We start from the raw sequence: 19,007 nt of genomic DNA, 5'->3' as shown, positions 1-19,007 counted from the left end.
TTAGTAATTTGTATATTTTATAAATTGTATATATTATAAAATTTATGTATAAATATTTTAAATACTTAGCTAAAAATTATTAGTAAAATTGTGATATAAAAATTTTTAAACAAATATTGTTATTTTTATTATTTATTACCCTATTTATTATTCTTCTTAAAGAAAACAAGTGAAAACAAACAATTGACTGAGTTAATTGTTGAAATACCATGTATAGACAGTTTTGATAACGCAATCGTTTGTTTTTTGACGTCACGTAAATAAAGAAAGATTTCCACTCTTAAATAGCCACACACACATAACTGATATTCCCATATTAATACATACTACAAAATTTTCACCTAATTATCGCCCTCGTGGGTAATCAGTGATGTTTACAAAAAAAAAGTTTCGAACAAAAGTTGTTTATTTTATTATAAGAAACATTTTTTACATTTAAACTTTTGTTCTATCTCTAACGGTTTACAAGATGGGTCCTACGGACCCATGACCCAATTGACCCATATTGCTCATTTACGAACTCGACCTCACTTTTTACGTCCTGAGTACGCTGTAAAAATTTCAGCTTGATATCTCTTTTCGTTGTTGAGTTATCGTGTTGGCAGAAACACGGACAAATGGACAGACGGGCAGACAACCGGAAATGGACTAATTAGGTGATTTTATGAACACCTATATAAAAAAAAAATTCACTCACTGAATTTGTACTTTTATTAATTAATTTTAAGTAATTAAAAAGATATTAATTACTAAAATAATGGTTTAGTTGAAATGTCCAGTCATTAAAGTTACGGAAGAAAAATAGTTGAACCAATTTTAAATTTCATGAATATTCCCTATTGCCTCAGTTGAAACGTATCTTTATACATAATAAATATTTAATTAAATATTTATTTTTGGATGTTTTGGTACAGATATTCGATACAAAAAATTATCACGATTGCCTGTAGCTCTTGTACCTTTATGAGTTTGTTCACTACTTTTATACGCCATATGACCATAATCGCTATAGTATGAAATATACTTTAATAAATTTCTACCATACTCCAACATTTTAGATTTGTCATTTATTGGTCCACAATAAAATAATATTACACCTGAATCATGGTCAGTTGCTCTTGGATTCTTATAACCAGTAGAACACTTTAAACATCGTATTCCGGTTAATTTACCTTCATCATATAATTTGCAACAATCTTTCCATTTCTGATCATAATCTTCAGCATGTTTAAAAAACATCATCCATTTACCTAGTAACTTTGAATCGCAATAAGGAAACGAATTAAAAACAGGTATGTTTGTATAACACAAATACGGAAAGTCCAATATTTGTGTTGGGATTTTATTTTCATCAATTTCAAAACAGTCTTCTTCGTCCATAGCCATTAAAGAAATTATATTCACTTTTAAATGCGATGTTGGCACAATTATTTTGAGCATATAAAACGTATCAAAATTGTCAGTAACTGCCTCATCAACATTATTTGGTGTTTGGCCAATAAAACACATGAAACCAGAATCATTGCAATATGATATGTGTTTCAATAAATTTTTACCAAATTGTCCAATAGATTCTTCATCTGTTGTGGATTCACAATAAAAAAATATATCACCTGTAGTACGACCAGATTTTCTTGGGTCTTTAAAACCACTAGTACATCTTAAATGTTGTATTCCAGTTAATTTCCCTTCATCATATAACTTGCAACAATCTTTCCATTTTTGATCAAAATCTTCTGAGTATTTAAATTCCATTATCCAGCTACCCCAAAACTTTAATTCTTCACACGAAAGGTTATTATAAAAATCAATATCAATGTAAATATTTTCGTAAAACAAATCTTTATCATTAGAGTCCAAGATCTCACTTGGTAACTTATTCTCATCAATTTCAATTTCTTTTTTATCTTTCGAATTTAAGAACAATCGGTTTACTTTTATCTCAAATGATTCATCTTTTGGGACAGGTATTCGATACGAAAAATCAGAATTGTCTATACCTTTTATACTTCTTTCAATTGGTACTAGACCATCATATTGCATAAAACCAGAACTGTGATAATATGGTATATGTTTTAATAGATGTTTACCATATTCCAAAATTTGTGTTTTATCATTTGGCGGACCACAAAGAAAGAATATTCTACCAATATTATTATTATTAGAACAGTGTTTTGGATTCTTAAGACCAGTAGAGCACCTTATTTGTCGTATTCCAGTTAATTTACTTTCAGCATATAATTTGCAACATAGTTCCCATTTTTGATCAAAATCTTTTTCATGTTCAAAAAACATTGTCCATTGACCCGGAACTGGATTTTGATACGGAATTAATGAATTATAAATATACATATTTACACACTTCAAAAGATGGTAATCTAAGATTTCAGTTGGTTTTTTATTCTCATAGATTTTAAAAGCTTTGTCGGTCTCAGACCACACAAAAAATTGGTTATCATTCACATTAAATGATTTATTTTCTGGTACGGCTATTTTATATAAAGGGTTATCACTAGTTAGTTCTGTATATACCATATGACCTAAATCATTCCAGTATGGTATATATTTTAATAAATTGTTACCAAATTCCAATATTTTAAAACGATCATTTGTTGGCCCACAAATAAAGAATATGGCACCTAAAGTATGGTCTTTCGTTTTTGGATTTTTATAACCAGTAGAACACTTTAAAGATCTTATTCCAGTTAGATTGCCATCATTGTATAACTTGCAACAGTCTTTCCATTTTTGATCAAATCCTTCAGCATGATTAAAATACATAACCCAGTTACCTCGGAATTGTGGGATTAAATGTGTAAATAACTTGGCTATATCCGTATTCTGATAAAACAAAAACGGATAGTCCAATATTTCAGTTGGTACCATATTATCTTCAACTTTAATAGTTTTCCCATTCTTTGTAAGTACAAAGAATTGATTCACTGTGGTTTTATCAATAGACGGTTTAACTTCTGTATTCATTTTTTACCATGTAAAAATACACTTTAAATATATTATCACTAAAATATCCCAAATATACTTTTATTTTATAACCTTTGTAAAAAACGTAATAACGTAAGTATAAAAATAGATCGTAAACATATTCTTGACGATCAAAAATAGATTCAAATAATACAGCACAGTTGGTTGATTTTAAAAATAAATAAAACAAGTGAAAACAAACAATTGACTGAGTTAATTGTTGAAATACCATGAATAGTCAGTGTTGATTTTTTTATCACATAACATATACAAACATGTGACACATACATAACTGATAATCAAGTATAGTACATATTATAAAATTTCCGCCTAATTGGCGCCCTCACGATAAGGAACATTTTTTACATTTAAACTTTTGTTCTATCTCTAACGGTTTACAAGATGGGTCCTACGGACCCAAGACCCAATTGACCTATGATGCTCATTTACGAACTTGACCTCAGTTTTTAGGTCCTGAGTACGCTGTAAAAATTTCAGCTCGATATCTTTTTTCGTTTTTGAGTTATCGTGTCCACAGACGGGCGGACGGACGGACGGACAACCGGAAATGGACTAATTAGATGATTTAGTGAACACCTATGACAAAAATTTTTTCCTAGCAACATTATTTTTAAGCGTTACAAACTTGGGACTAAACTTAATATACTATGTATATTTCATATATACATGGTATAAACATATAATTATATAGAATTTAAAAAATTAATCAACCCCGGTTATATAAAAAATTAAAACCAGAAATTTCAAATAACAAATTTTCAAAGTTTTAGTCAGGCTTCCGCCCAGTTACAAATTAAATAAAATTCTTCAAAAAAAATCAGAGAATATTCTATTATACTTTGAATAAATTAAATAAAAATGCTTTTTAAGAGACAAGCTTTTATTGTACTAAAAAGTAGAAATTAATTTTTTCTATAAATTACTCATACGCGACTACTATTTGTAAGATCTTGAGGCGCTCAATTTAAAATATCAAAAATGAATCGGAGCGCCTCTTCCACTCCACAATCCGCATAGCTACTTATTTTTCGATTCATTCATGATATTGAGCTCCTCAAGCTTTTACAAATAGTCGTGTATGAGTGACTCAAAGAAAAAATTATTTTCTAATTTTTAGTCCAATAAAAGCTTATAGGAAAATCAGGACGCCAATTAATACCATGCATTGCCATTCAAACTAAGCGTGCATACCAAATTCAGCTCAATCGATTGTTGATAACTGCTTCAAAAATGAACATGTTATAAAAGTTTTGTGCGATGAATCATTACCATGTGATTCACCATCATCACCATTTTTTTCGGAAATATTTTTTTACAAGTACGTCATCTCGTCCTGCCCTATTATCAATTAGAATATAAATTTGCACAAATGCAGGCCAAAAATATTTGATAATTTGGTCGATATTACATTTCTAAACTAAAATATCCAAAAAGGACCCCGCACGATTGAATAGGAAAATGATTTTCTGTGAAAATTTTTTTTACATATTGAGATATATTGTTCCACACAGGCTTTTTTATTATATATATATTTACTTCGTGAATCTGAAATTTAAAATAAGGAGACAGTAAATAAAACTATGAAGTTTGAAGATATATCCTCCATTTTGAAGATTTATTTGATTTTCTTTTATAAAAAAACAGGACTTATGATAATTTGCATATTGAAAATTGTACAAAAATTTAGTATTACTTCAAATGGAAATATTGAATATAAATGAATTTAGATCGAAAGTGAAAATTATTTATTCAATTTCGATTATTTTAAGTATTATCTGATATGTTTTCCTAATCCACACTGTGTTGAATTATTTTTGAGCGTTTAAGATGAATGATATCAGATATGTATTATTATAAAAAATCCATTTAGAAAAATAATGCTTTTTGAAAATATTCCTGAATTGTAGTTATTATTTAGAAATAAATAATATTTATTACCCGCGCTCATCAAAATAATTTTATTAATTTTAATTTATATATTAAATAAATTATGTGGTTCAATATGTTTAGGAAAATTATATCACCAATAAATTTGAAAAAGCAATAAGTATATTACTTTTTTAAATATGGCACCTCTTGAATCACGTTTAAAAAAAACTACCATTTTGACACAAATTATGAAATCGGCTGTTGATAGGCTCAATGGATTTAGAAGTGATATCGCTTTGATATTAATTAAATATTTTTTTCTTATTTCAAAAGTGCTAAATAAATAAAAGTATGAAATTTGAATTATAAAGTAACCATTAATTATCATTAAATTGATTATCTGAATAAATTTAAAATTTAAAAAAAAAAAATATTTATTTTACAATTGCAGACTCTCTTTAAAAAAGTCATCATAATTCATAGACCGGTCTAAGAGTATACCAATTAGTACAAAATTTCGCGTAATGATTATAGCATAAAATCCTACGTAGTTCTGTTTTTAGAAGTTTTTTTCTTCATTCAATCTTTGTTAATTATCATTAAAAATATAAATGTTTGTAAAAAGCAAAATTGTAGAAAAGAAAATTTACCGCAAATTTTTTCTATAGGATATACATCCGACAATTTATTATCTAATTTTAGTATTTACAGGGATATTTATACCACCGTAAACAGGTTGTATACATATACCATATCTCAGATACGTAGCTAGTAGCTAGTCTTGTGTGATTAAGATTTCTTACCTCCGATCTGAAAAAAGCCTTAATTAAAATTAGTAGTTTCCCAATTTTTGGAATTATAACTATAAGGTCACTTTTAACTGTCTTTTTTAACAGTTAAGTTATGAAATACATTCATGATTTACGCCAAAATGAAGCTTTTATTTAATAAGCTTACAGTGGGATCTCACGCCTAATTAATTGGCAAACGACTTAATCAACAGTTTTTTTTTAACAGGGCATTTAATCATTCCTGAATTAATTTTATTAACTTGATCAAAATATACATTTCAATACTATGCACATTGCACATATCTTTCTAAATCCATCGATTCTATTTCTCCATTAAGTGAATATTATTTATAAAATAAATCAAAATTTTTATACTGTATATTCATATTGAATAGAAAATTTGAATTTAAATTACACTTTTCAAGTTTATGGAGTTCAATTTAATTACAGGCCTACTTAATATATTCGCATATGAATATTTTACAACTGAAAACAAAAAATTGAGTAAATTAATAATTATGGTGCTAATCACAGAAACCGTAATTCGATTAGCACCTTATACAATTTGAATGCAATTGAATTATAATAACAGTCGAGCCTGAGTAAGCGAGAAAATTCTATGAATATCAATTGCATAATCATTTTAACCGAGAAAAAATTAAAAACCTCCATATGCGAGAAACAATTTACGAACCTCCTTAAAATCTCGTTTACTCAAGTTCGATGGTATAACAAAAATGATTTTGAATTTGTTAAACAAATTTTTATCGTAATGTTTACGTCCCCAAAAAATATGACTTTGGATAACAACAATAGTTAATAATTTCCAAATGAGAATTAAAATAACACTGGTAAAAATTTTTGAACTGTAAACATTACAATAACGTGACAATCTGAATCGTTTTATTTATTTATTTTTTTAATCAAATCTTCTCTATATAATATATAAACGATTTAACAATAAGTAATTAACATTTTATCACAATTATTTATTTATAATTTTTGTTTTATCAAGTTATTTTATAGTACATTCGCGTGTATTTAAAGAAAAAATTAATTAATTGTATAATAACCAAAATTTTTTATTGGAACAACGATTAAAGTAACTTTTTTAGTACCATTATGACTAATGACGGATTATCATACTTCGTCTACAAATACATGAATAACAAAACGTGTGCATATAAAATAATATGCATAACAACACGCATATATAATTCCAAACGCCGAAGAAATTAGATGAATCTTACGCTCAATAAAAATGCACACTATCTACATATCAGATTTAATTGATGGCACTACACTGTCTGCACCTACACATATCAAAAAATGTATTCAACCACCAAATATATCTGATAAATAGATGATCCACAGACCTCTATACTATAGATTGTTGATCCTATTGGTCATTGTTTAAAAGGTTATTCCACATTACAAAACGTTGATCCGGTAAACCAAAACATTCTTATAGTTTTTCATTTCAAAAATATGTTTAATATGTTTTTTTTCTTTATTCATGTCTCACTGTTTTCCATGCGACAAATATCCAATTGCCCTAATTTTTAGCATTTCATGTAGAGTAGCAATTTTGTTAAAAGTATTTATTCTATAAAGTTATTAATACATTAGGCAGCCCAGAAAATCTTTTAGATGCGGCCAAGAACTTCTTGATGCAGCAACCAGTACGTACGTGATTGCGTTAGCTGCTTACATCGCAATCACTCTTAAAATGTCAAAATTTTTTCGAAAATAGACGTGTTTTAATGAGAAAACAATTTTTACGTGCCTAGAAATTTCTAGCAGATTTTATCTCAAAAAAAGCAAAATCACATTATGTATTTTTTTAAATACCTTACATTTTTATTTAAAAAAATGTAAAGCCTCGTAGTTACCTGACACATAAATTTCCACAGGTACGATTAGTTGAGTCAATATGTATCAAACTTTTGTTTGCGGAAATGGTTCAGAAACTAAACTCTTAAACTCTCCCTAATAACACTAAAGTTATTTATTTTAATTTCTAGCTTTCTTGAAAAGGTAAAATTTCTTTCAAGCTGTGAAAAAGAGAATATATCCTGAAAAATAACCTATTACTCACATTCTTCAATTTTTAAATCCAAAAATTTATTGTAAATTTTTAAATACAGTCTAATTTTTTAACATATTGCCAGCCTCTTTTTGAGGGATTTTGCCCAATTTTAAGTCTTTATATACAACGCTGTACTTTTTTCCAAGTATAAAAACTACAAAATAATATAAAAATTTATCTTTAGTATTATCAGGTGTTTTTTGCTCAAATGTGTACCCAATAAAACACGTGTATTTTACAAAACATCAGATATTTTTTATTTAATTATTTAAATTAATTGTTAACTGCCTTGGCTGTATTTTTTAAATCAGAGACCCTATTCATGGACCTCTTCAAAAGGCCTCTACCCTTGATTTATTGTAGATAAGGAGCACTACCTTCGTGAACATTGCGTTCGGTCTCTTATTAATTTTTATAGGATCACCTCCTCAAACATTATGGAAATTATCCTTTATTCAAAGTTTCTTATTTTTATGTTTCTTTTTTCCTGATCACAATTCTACCAACAGCTGCCCTTTCAAAATAAATTTTTCAAACTACCGTGTGATTTTTTCTTGAATTGAGATAAAAAAAAGGCATTTTTGTATTCAGCGATGTACGAATTTTACATTTAAAACTTATGATCAGAGAATCAAGTACGAACGATCGCATAAATTAAATCCTCGATTTTAGAATTTAACCAAGAGTCAATTTTCAAAATGTTCTAGAGGTCATCCTTTAGAAAATATTAATTAAATACACGAATTTTTAAATCGATTTTATTGTTCCAACATATCTGAACTCTTTATTGAAATTTCATTGTTTGATGAACAATTCTGTTTGCTTCCAGTTTCATTTTCATACATTTGTTTTTAATAAAGAAATAAATTAATCTTATTGTATATTCGACTAAGTTGATCACATTAAATAGTAAATTTTTTTTGAACTGTTTTTCAAAAAAAAACAAAAAAAAATTAATCACTAGAACGAACCAGTCTTCTTGTGTTTGAAGAGTAAATTTAAAGCGTATTATAATTATTATGCACAGGATATTCATCAAAATTTCTTAATATGATGAATTTTCAGTTCCTTTTTACAAATTATTTACTATTAATATGCGCTTGCGCTGTTTAACAACGATATAAAAACATTTTTATTATTATTATTATTATTATTATCATTTTTTATTATTTTACTTTAGCTAACGTAGTTTTTTTTGGTTTTATTTAAAATATATATATTTTTTTTTTTACACACGAATTTTTCATACTTTTTATATTTTTTTTGTGTAAATATACTTTTTTTTTAAATACAAAATTAAAAATTGTGATCAACAAATAATAAGTTAAAAAATAAAAAAAAATAAAGGAACTCGACAACAATTTGATATTTTTTGTTGGATTTTTTTTTTTTTAAGAGATAAGAATCAATATTTTATCTTATTATATGATGTGAGAGAGAGAGTTTATGTTAATGGTGATTGATATTCGAGTTGTGATATTTTCTGTCTTTTTTTTGGCGTTGATTTTTATATCATACTATTAAGTTAAAGCTGATTTTTATAGATCACAGACAGTTTTATAAATGTGACAGAGTTTTAACAACTAATTAACGTGAATCACAAAATATTTAACTTTTGAATGTTAATAAATTAGCACATTTAAATGTTTTCATTCACTATTCATTTAAAAATATTATTATTTTCTTGTAGTCCCATACAGCACACAATAATGCATTAAGAATTTGAGCACACTTTGGTTACTTGAATTGTTAATATTAAATTTCTTGGTGTGGTTGTGGTAATTGAGGTCTAGCAGGAATTAAACTCTCTTTAAAAATCGATTCCATATCACGAGTATCTCTTAATAGTTCATATGATCGTAAAAAAACAATTTTAACTTGTTCAAATATATCTAAATCATATACTGAACGTGCTGTATTTGTTAAATCAAATGGTTCCTCAATACATAAATGTTTCCATTGGTGTGGATCATTTTTAGCACTACGTTGTCGTTTACATTCTTCAATGCTCATACGTGTACCTAATCGTACAGATATTGCATAATTATTGTATTCGAATACAGAATAATAATGCAAAAATCCCAATAATAATTCGCCTAACGTTTGATTATTGTCAGACAAAAATGGTATCAATTGTTCGTGCATATCTATTGAATGTATATCAATGTGTGGACTAAATTTTGTTTGATATATTCCTTGTAAACAAGGTATGACCGGAGGTGTTACTCCACCTAAATCAAATAAAGTTTTCTGTTAGAGACAATGTAGATAATGTAAAATATACTTTTAAAAAATATTTGAGGAGCTAGGCGCAAGAACGACGCAAAAGCCGTTGGAGTATTTTTTTTCTAAAATTAATTTCAAAATCTCTGTAACATCTACTCTGTAAAAATTAAATGAAAAAAGCCTATGCTTATACGATCGTTTTGCATGTAATAAAGGGCCATTCAAATATTCACACGATTTTCTATAATTTTAGTAGATTTTGGACGATTTTCAGGTTTCTATTTGCTATTCATAATTGGGAGAACCCCGACACCTGGTGATAATAATTAGTATTAATTGAATTAAGAAGCAGGACCATTTTAAGTAGTGTCAATTTAAAATACTAAGTGACAATGCTTGTACTTAGCATTCATCAGCTACGAATGCTTCAACATCAAAACGAAACCAAATCGGTTCATCCGTTTAGGCGCTACGATGCCACAGACAGACACACATAGCTGTTTACAACACACCTTCTTTTGTTTCGGGGGTTAAAAATACTACCCTTTAATTACAATCCACTATTTTAAAGGGCTAAAATATTTAAATAATTACCTTCGAAATATACAACCCAACCTTAAAATACTTTTATCTCAAAAGAGCATACAGGAAATTATACCTTGCACCCAACTCCTCAATTCATTTTTGAACTGATACTAAGCGCTGTACCTAAATTTTCAACTGTATCTATTTTTTCCAATGCTATATGTTTAATTTATTGGATTAGGTATAATTTTATTTTCTATTGTCAGTTTTATTAAATTTCACTACATGTTTGTTCATTAGAGGGAAAAAATTGTCAAAAGCTTGTTCGACCACATCTGGATATCCAACCATTCTAATTTTGTAAACCGTTTTAGATATCTTTTATTTGATCGTATTATGGAATTCAAAAAAAAAAAAAAAAGCTAGGAAATAAAAATGTGATGGTGCTGTGAAGAATATATCCAAAAGCAACATTTGGAAAATTAAATCATTTTAGTCATATAACAAATTTTAAATAGAAGAATAAAAATAAACGGAAATATTTTCTAACATAATAAATAGAAGAAACTAAATTGGAATTAAAATAACACAGAGCAACAGTAAAATTGGTGCTTGCATGTGAAGTAAATTTTCCGACATAATATGATACGCTGATTTCGAATTTGAAATCAGAATTAGTAGTTCTAATTTTCGTGTAATTTTACTTTAAAAGGACAAGAATATCGCTGTGTTCGACCTTCTATAAAACGTCAGTAATGCCAGGCAATTTGTTTACACAAAATGCTTAACGGTAACTGGAAGTATTTCGAACTTGTGGAAACAAATTATCTTATGAATTATTTCTCTAGCCTGGTTTTCTATCGGTTTGCGAGATCTTTCTTACTTTTTTATCAAATTTTATGATTTACCCCTCATTTTAAAGCTTATCGTGTCTACTAATAACGAAAAAAGACCCCATCCTCTACAAATGTACAACACCGATTTGGGCCGAAATTTTTCGAAAATTAGAATTGCAATTGAAAATAAGAAAAGCAATTCTGAGGTCAAATTCGAAATCAGCGCTTTAAATTCTAAGTAAAAATTGGTTGACATATGTAATTGATCTTGTTCATATTTATTTGAATAAAATAATTTGTACTTACATTGTAAATAGTGAATTACCATTAATGCTAACGAATAACTAGAAATAGTCATATTTTTGGCGTCGTTTATATGATGATGTCTGGCCCATAATTTAACAATTAATACTAATGGACGAACGCGCCAATCCATATTTGCATAACAACGTAATAAATGTGTGTTACGAATACCCACGGAATTATTACAATTTAAATCTACTTCTAAATAACGTTTTCGATCACTAAATTTTAAAATAGGCACCTTTGCTTGTATTAATTCCACTTTTGATATGAATTCTGAAATTTGATTAAAATAATATAATTGAAAAGCAATCTTCCACTTCGCATTTTGAACACTGAAGTTTAAAATTCAGTAAACTTGGGTTTATTAAATTGTTTTGTAATCTTCTCGTCATTCCATTCACTATTAGAAAGGATGTCTATAGTAAGCTATTGTTTAACTGACTGAAATTAGTAAAGCGTTTACTTACTTTTACCATATTTAAATAATAAATGAGGCCATGAGAGTCTAACTATAGAAACAAAAGTTTACGTTATTGAGAAAAAAGAATGAGCTCACGCTGTTAAACTTTTTAAATTTTCGGTAGGCAAAAATAGATGAATGCTGTCATAATTATATTGAAAAAATTAAAGAATAAATATTTGGTCACTATTGCGCTATTACTTTTACCGTTTGGAGCAGATTCCAACACAAAGCCCGATATTGAAAAAGAGCAGTAAAGCCATTCTGGCTCTCAAGGCCTCATATTTGATCAATTGTAACACATTTCTAAAATTAATAACTGACATATAGAAGTGCTCGCAGATTATACAGTAATTAAAGGTATGTTCAGCGCCAATTTAACTTTTTGGTGCCCTAGCCTTTTACAGCCCTAGTTTTTTTTATGTTGGTTAGGGTATACTTTTACAATGAAAGAGGGATCGTGGGACAAATTCAAAAAGTATGGCTTTTTTAAATTAAATTACGAACAAAATGAGCCGAATAAAAACATCTTAATCAGACTGTTCAAAAAATTAGATTTAAAAACTCTAATTGCCTGTAATAATAGTTGAATTTGGATTTAGCACATCAAATCTAAAAGATATGCTATTTACCTTAACTGTGGCAAATACATCATACATTATTATTAAATGAAATTTGATAGACCAGTGAAATTAAAAGTAAATATTTGAAAAAAATTACCACATTGTTTTAAAAGTGTCTGTATTAGTTCTAAATGCACAACTGCTTCACATCTTTGATCCATTTCGGTAGGTCGTATTAAAAGACACATATCCATATCACTACTATTTGAACCGAATCCAGAAATTGTTGATCCTACCAAAAATAGGCCATAACGGGGATAATGTGTCTGAAAATAATGATCTTGGTTGTATTCACTTATAAAAATTTAAAAGTGGACCTTTTTCCTGTGAGAAGTACGGTCAGTTAAAACTACTAAAACTACTAAACTATAAAGTGACAAAATAATAAAAAAATAATCTGGTAAAAATATTGCAAATTAAGTTTTTTGTTTGTAGGTTAGGTTAAGTTAGGTTACATTGAGAGTTCAGAAGAGACGCACTTAGGCCATAGAGTACATTGTGATGCCATGTATGTTTTTGCCACTTTTTCCGCTGATAATTTCATTTATCAGGTTCTCAATTGGGATTTTGAACCAAATTTTTTTTGACATAAATGGAAAGATCATATATAAGTTTTACAACAAAACTGTTTTTATTTTTTCATGATAATTTTAAGTTACAGACAGATTTAAAAGAACTTTTCAAAAAAAACAAAAACGCCCGACAAAAAAAAATGTTCGTAAAACATCGTTGTGACGTTATAATGTTAATTGAATAATATACACTGTATACAATTATGAAAAAAGAAAAATTTTTTTCTTCAAAATCCCAATAGGGAATATTCATGTATTCAATAGGGAATATTCATTTAATATTTTTAATTCATTGTTTACACCGTTATAACAAAGTAAAAAATATAAATACTGCTTAAAAATGCTGTATTTAAGGGAAAAAAAATATTTAAAATACATTATAATTTTGAGATATTTAAACGCAGTTTTTTGGCGCTCTCTGTTTATGACGTATAAGTACGTGATCTGCCAATTTTTGACAGTTCAATGTATAATTTACACTTTAAAAAAATGAATTTACAACACAGAATTTACACTCGTTATTATTAAGTTTTCTAATAAAAAGCCGTAGAATAGTATAATTTAATGAAATACCATATAAAATGTAAATAATTAATATCATACAGTATGTCAACAAATTTGACAAGACCGTACTTTGATGTCACGTCCGTATAAAAATTTGAATTTCCGTTTTAGAAATTTTTAAATGCCCTCACTGAATTTGTACTTTTATTAATTAATTTTAAGTAATTAATAAAAAGATATTAATTACTAAAATAATGGTTTAGTTGAAATGTCCAGTCATTAAAGTTACGGAAGAAAAATATTTGAATCAAATTTAAATTTTATGAATATTCCATATTGTTTTGAGTGCCTGAGTACACCTCTTTCATGCATATATCATTAATTTTTTGTTGTGATGGTGGGAATCGAACCCGCTACTTAAGGCATACCGCTTTACGTGCGTAGCTTGTAAAATTAAAAAATAAATAAATACTTACTTTAATTAATATATATAAAGATTTCCATAAATTCATCTTATTCTTATATGTGTGTATTGTTTGTTGATTCGCTTTGAATTTTTTCCATATTGCCATACTTAAATTATCCCAAACTGATCCATTTAATAAATTATTAGGTTCTCCTCGTACCTCCACTTCGTTTGCACGCGCTAAATATCTATCTGGGGCAATTAATTGTTGAAATCCACCAACAACCGATCGTCTGTGTCTATTTACGTTATTACGATTATTATTATTATTATTTATCCTAAAACAAATCCATTTATATTTTATGGCATTTAATATATAAATTATTATTCCTGAGTAGCTTTTTATATTGTTCGATTAAAACTGAGGTGGGGTGCCTGAGAAGATAATTAAATAAACCATAATTCGTAAATGATAGATAAATTTACGGAACCAAAACCAATTAAATAACTACCTATTTAATAAGGTTAATGTATTACACGTTTGAGGTTTATGCATTACACGGCAAACGAAAAGTATTCGGATTACTGAACGTGTCGGTCTACTAACTGGTTGGATTCCTGAGACTCTAATGTATATAAATTTAAACGATAACAATAACTTTGTAGAGGATGGTTACTTATGCCGGACTGAAAATGATACTAAGCCCGATTTAATAATAAAATAACTCCTGTAATTTAGTGCAATGCATACGAGAGTACTTGTTTACGTTCTTTCAAGCCATAAGACAAATTTAGACCCTGTACTATCCTTTTGAGAATGTTTTAATAATCCTTGTTGAGTATATATTCTCCACAAATAAAAAAGAACTAAAAACTGGTTTTTGAATTAAGGAAAGAAGGGGGAGAGGGGCTTATTTTTAAAAACAATATGAAAATCATATACCTTCGTTTAGTTTGATACACAGTACAATTATTTATATGAGATAATGTTGGATTTTGTGAACGGTTATTACTGTGGTGATGGTTGTTATAAAAAAAACCGCCAGGTGAATGAAGAGAAGATTGTTGATAAAAAGCTGGTTGTGTGCCATATACTTCATGTGATTGTTTCAGTCCTGCATTCAAAATATCTGTTAGAGTTCTAGTACCGTTAGTTAAAAAAGTAAAACAAACGGGGTTTCAAAAATTATAAATTAGAATTAAGTAATATGATGCATTCTTGAGAAAAATTGTACGCTGATCACGATGATGTCAGTATAAAATTTCCCCGGTGGAGATTCTTTTAATGCATATCATCATGATCGGCATGAAATTTCCCATAAGATTGCATACTTTACCCAAGTTATACCTTTTGCAAGATAAAGTCCATTTTCATACTTTATTAAATTTATTTATCGAGTTTCAAACATATGTCAACTTAAAAAAGACACCTTGTATATAACTTAGGCAGGTTTGTTGCTTTTTAGACTGTTGAAATTTGTTAATGTTAATAATACCGTAATGTAGTATACGTCGAGGGGTGGGTCAAATCTAAGAAAATTTTAATAATAGGCAGGGGTTGCCATTAGAACACTACAATCAGTCTCGTCCCCCGGGTTCCATGAGGAATGGTTGCCACTTTGAATATTAAGTGTAAGATCAATTATCTCGGTATACGTTTGTTATTCGTCAAAAATAATTACAACAAAAATTGTTTAAAATAATTTCAATGATTAACTGATAGTTTCAATAGTTAACTTTTGTTTTCTTCAAATGTTGATAGTAAAAAAAAGAAAAATAAATTTTAAATGAAAACCGGAAGCTAAAAAAACAGAGAAAATTCAGAGGTACTCTAAGAATGCTAGATAACTTTATGTGATACTTTGAGAAAACCGGGAATTTTGAGATTAGTGCTGATTGAGGTTGTTCAAAATGAAGAATAGTATTTTTCCAAATTCTGGCGACATTTAACTAAAATCCATTTTCTATATACAGTCCGGGGCCTTTTGGCAGGGTTGGCTCTTTGGTATATAACTATGATGTTTTTACTGTACCTTTAATTTCAGGTACTGGTGATTGTGGTTGTGACCGGCAACTATCATCACTATCATAACAACTACGTGGTGTTGGTGATCGCGCACAATCTCCACCTTCAGGTACTATTTGACTATTCCAATAGTTTCTACTATTCTGATTCTGCTTATTATTATTATTATTATTATTATTGTTATTGTTATTGTTATTATTATTATAATTTTTATGTATTGTTGTATTATTTTTAAGATAAGAATGTGGCGGCGGCGGCATTATTGTATGATGATTACGTAATGGTGCCATTAAATCCATTCCCATACACTGTATAAATTGTCTAGGTGATACACCCTCCAAATGTTGTGAATGCGAATGTGAGTGCTGGTGTTGTACGTGTACAAGTGCTGCAGTTGTACTGCTGGATGAAACAATGGAATTACTAGCAGACTGTTGTACAGTATTTGGCATACTAACTAATATATGCGGTGAATATACTGTTTGATACATGTTTTAAATTTTTTATTTATAATATTATTATATTTTTATTTTAAATATTGATCAACAATACTTATTTTATTTTATTCTATCTTACTTTTAACAAATTATTTGTAAGTCAATACATTATTGTTTATTGTTCATATTATTGCCATGTAAAATTTATTTCTATCTTTAACATATATCATTCGTATTGAATTTTAATGTTTAGTAAAAGTGATGTTAGAAACATAGCCCCATCATGCCCTCTGAAAATACGGTTTATTTTAAATTAGAAATTGTTAGTTTAATCCAATTAATTTGTAAAACGGGTGAGAAAATTGCGATCAGAAAACAAAAACTACGTTGTTATAGAAGAAAACAATGCAAGAAACATAACGTATTTTGTTTACAGCTAATCAATAGCTAAGTTAACCGAAAAACCGAAAAAGTTTCACTTGCTGCTAAACTTTCATGATCGAAGAAGTATAGGCGAAGAGATTAAGCTCCGAAAAACTGCTCTATCATAATCCCTCGACCAAAAGAAAAGTTTTGAGTTTTTTTTTTTCGAAAAATTTTCAAAATTTTTTGCTAAAAAAAAAACTGCAGATTTGTGAACCTATTACTCATAATTTCACCAAATATGAACTTTAAAATCGAAAAAGTTATAAACAAATATAAAAACGACTATTTATTTTTTACTTTAACTTATGCTTACGGGAATTTTTTCGGTTAACTTAGCCGAAAACAAAAAACGCTATGTTTCTTGGCATGTTTTCTTATATAACAACGTATTTCTTGTTTTCTGATAACAATTTTGTCACCCGTTTCGCATATTAATTGGTTTAGTTTAATTTATTCAAAGTGACCATTTGTTATTAATTGTACTCAAGGAGTTTGTGATGAATTCTGTTAATTATAATGTTGAATCATGATATGTTCTAAGAATCATTGTGTTTGTGTGTCTGAGTTGAATGAAGAAGTCATATTACTCCAGAATTCAAAAAAATATTCTGTGGGCATTTACAAGAACGAAAAATAAATTTCTTTGTCCTGTTATAAGCTTATTTTAAGTATATCCAGTGCAAGCTTTAGGGCGGTTGGCCGGGGCGCCAGAGGTGTCAAGCTGGCAACTGATACATATTTTCCTGCTATGAAGTAATCAAAAAAAGAAATTGGAGAACCGCTTATTCGATTTTCAATTATTATTCGAAGGCTCTTAAAAGTTCTTGATGATTTATGCAAGAGAGATAATTTAAAAAAAAGATTTGGTAAAATTATTGACATAGAAACTTTCAGAGCTATATAGATGAAGCAAATAAAATTATTTATTTCATTATTTGCTGAATTCGATTTATTTATTGTGAACTAACATTTAATTCACTATGAGAACATGAATGCATCACGATTACTACTTCACGAATAACGACTTTCTGTGCTTTCAATTATATGAAAAAACTCATTTTGATTCATTGATTCAATATATGTTAAATATTACCTGCTAATAACCACAATACACTGACTCAACATTACAATTTATGAAATTCATTACTGATTCCAGGATAATTTGACCTAAACCCTGTACAAGATTTTTTGAAAACTATTACTGAACATTGGAAAAATCCGGTCATCAACTTTATTTTTTTTATTTTTCCTTCGAACTGCTGATAGTCCATAAATAAGGCAATAATTTCGGAAAGATTTATCCATTTTTTGACGAATTTTTCCCATGACTAGTAATTAAGTATCCAAAAAAAAATTCCATTTTATTTTCTGAAAGACACTTCAATCTTACTAGAAATAAATATATTGTTTAATTTTTTCATTTGATTCTGTCAGTTTCAATTTTAACTGATTGATATCGGTTTCATTTAGGAACTAAATTTGGAAATATTAACGAATGACCAAATTGCAGGACTCACCCAAAAATTAATAACGAAAGGACACTTGAATTTATTATATATACATAAAATAATTACAAATAAAATCACACACCATAAAATCAGGTTAAAATAAATAAGCGTGCATGTAACTGAAAAACTTTACAATAGAACTTTCAAACACAAATGTGTCAATTTGTTTAACTAAAATCACATTTCTACTATTCAGGCTTTTAAAAAACTATTTCACATTTAATTATTGCTAATATTTATTAATTAATAATTTATTTACAATACATACAATCGAATCGATCAGATAATTCAAGGTGCTGCGACAATTTGTAAATACTTTTTTTACAAGTAATTAAATATTATAAAGCCTGCAAGTGTAATGAAGGCGAGTTGTGGGTTGTCGCCATAGTATGATGGCGCG

The 19,007-nt window shown here is 28.1% G+C and overlaps 1 protein-coding gene across 7 annotated transcripts; it reads right to left on the bottom strand.

Moving 5' to 3' along the window:
* Nucleotides 1-9,218: 9,218 nt before the first annotated feature.
* Nucleotides 9,219-19,007, bottom strand: LOC123298567 (poly(A) RNA polymerase gld-2 homolog A-like). Of its 7 annotated transcripts, none has more exons than XM_044880610.1 (7): nt 18,193-18,297; nt 16,244-16,638; nt 15,154-15,325; nt 14,281-14,548; nt 12,826-12,994; nt 11,646-11,918; nt 9,219-9,983 (listed from the first exon to the last, which is right to left on the bottom strand). In XM_044880610.1, the coding sequence occupies exons 1-7, from the start codon at nt 18,222-18,224 to the stop codon at nt 9,508-9,510; spliced, it is 1,785 nt and encodes a 594-aa protein (XP_044736545.1). In that variant the 5' UTR covers nt 18,225-18,297; the 3' UTR covers nt 9,219-9,507. The 7 variants fall into 7 exon arrangements, with proteins under 7 accessions (XP_044736545.1, XP_044736544.1, XP_044736548.1 ...); XM_044880613.1 differs by lacking the exon at nt 18,193-18,297 and adding an exon at nt 18,876-19,007 and having other exon boundaries at nt 9,220-9,983; nt 16,244-16,635; XM_044880612.1 differs by lacking the exon at nt 18,193-18,297 and adding an exon at nt 18,876-19,002 and having other exon boundaries at nt 9,220-9,983.

This window comes from Chrysoperla carnea, chromosome 4 (genome assembly GCF_905475395.1).
Source record: "Chrysoperla carnea chromosome 4, inChrCarn1.1, whole genome shotgun sequence".
NCBI classification, from domain to species: Eukaryota; Metazoa; Arthropoda; class Insecta; order Neuroptera; family Chrysopidae; genus Chrysoperla; species Chrysoperla carnea.
This window is presented reverse-complemented; position numbering and strand designations above follow the sequence as displayed.

Coding starts and splice junctions, on each gene's coding strand:
- LOC123298567 (XM_044880609.1), bottom strand. CDS start 16,727: ATGTATCAAACAGTATATTCACCGCATATATTAGTTAGTATGCCAAAT. Junction 15,326..16,243: donor ACCAGTACCTGAAATTAAAG/GTACAGTAAAAA, acceptor TTTTGAATGCAG/GACTGAAACAATCACATGAA. Junction 9,984..11,645: donor GGTAATTCACTATTTACAAT/GTAAGTACAAAT, acceptor TATTTGATTTAG/GTGGAGTAACACCTCCGGTC.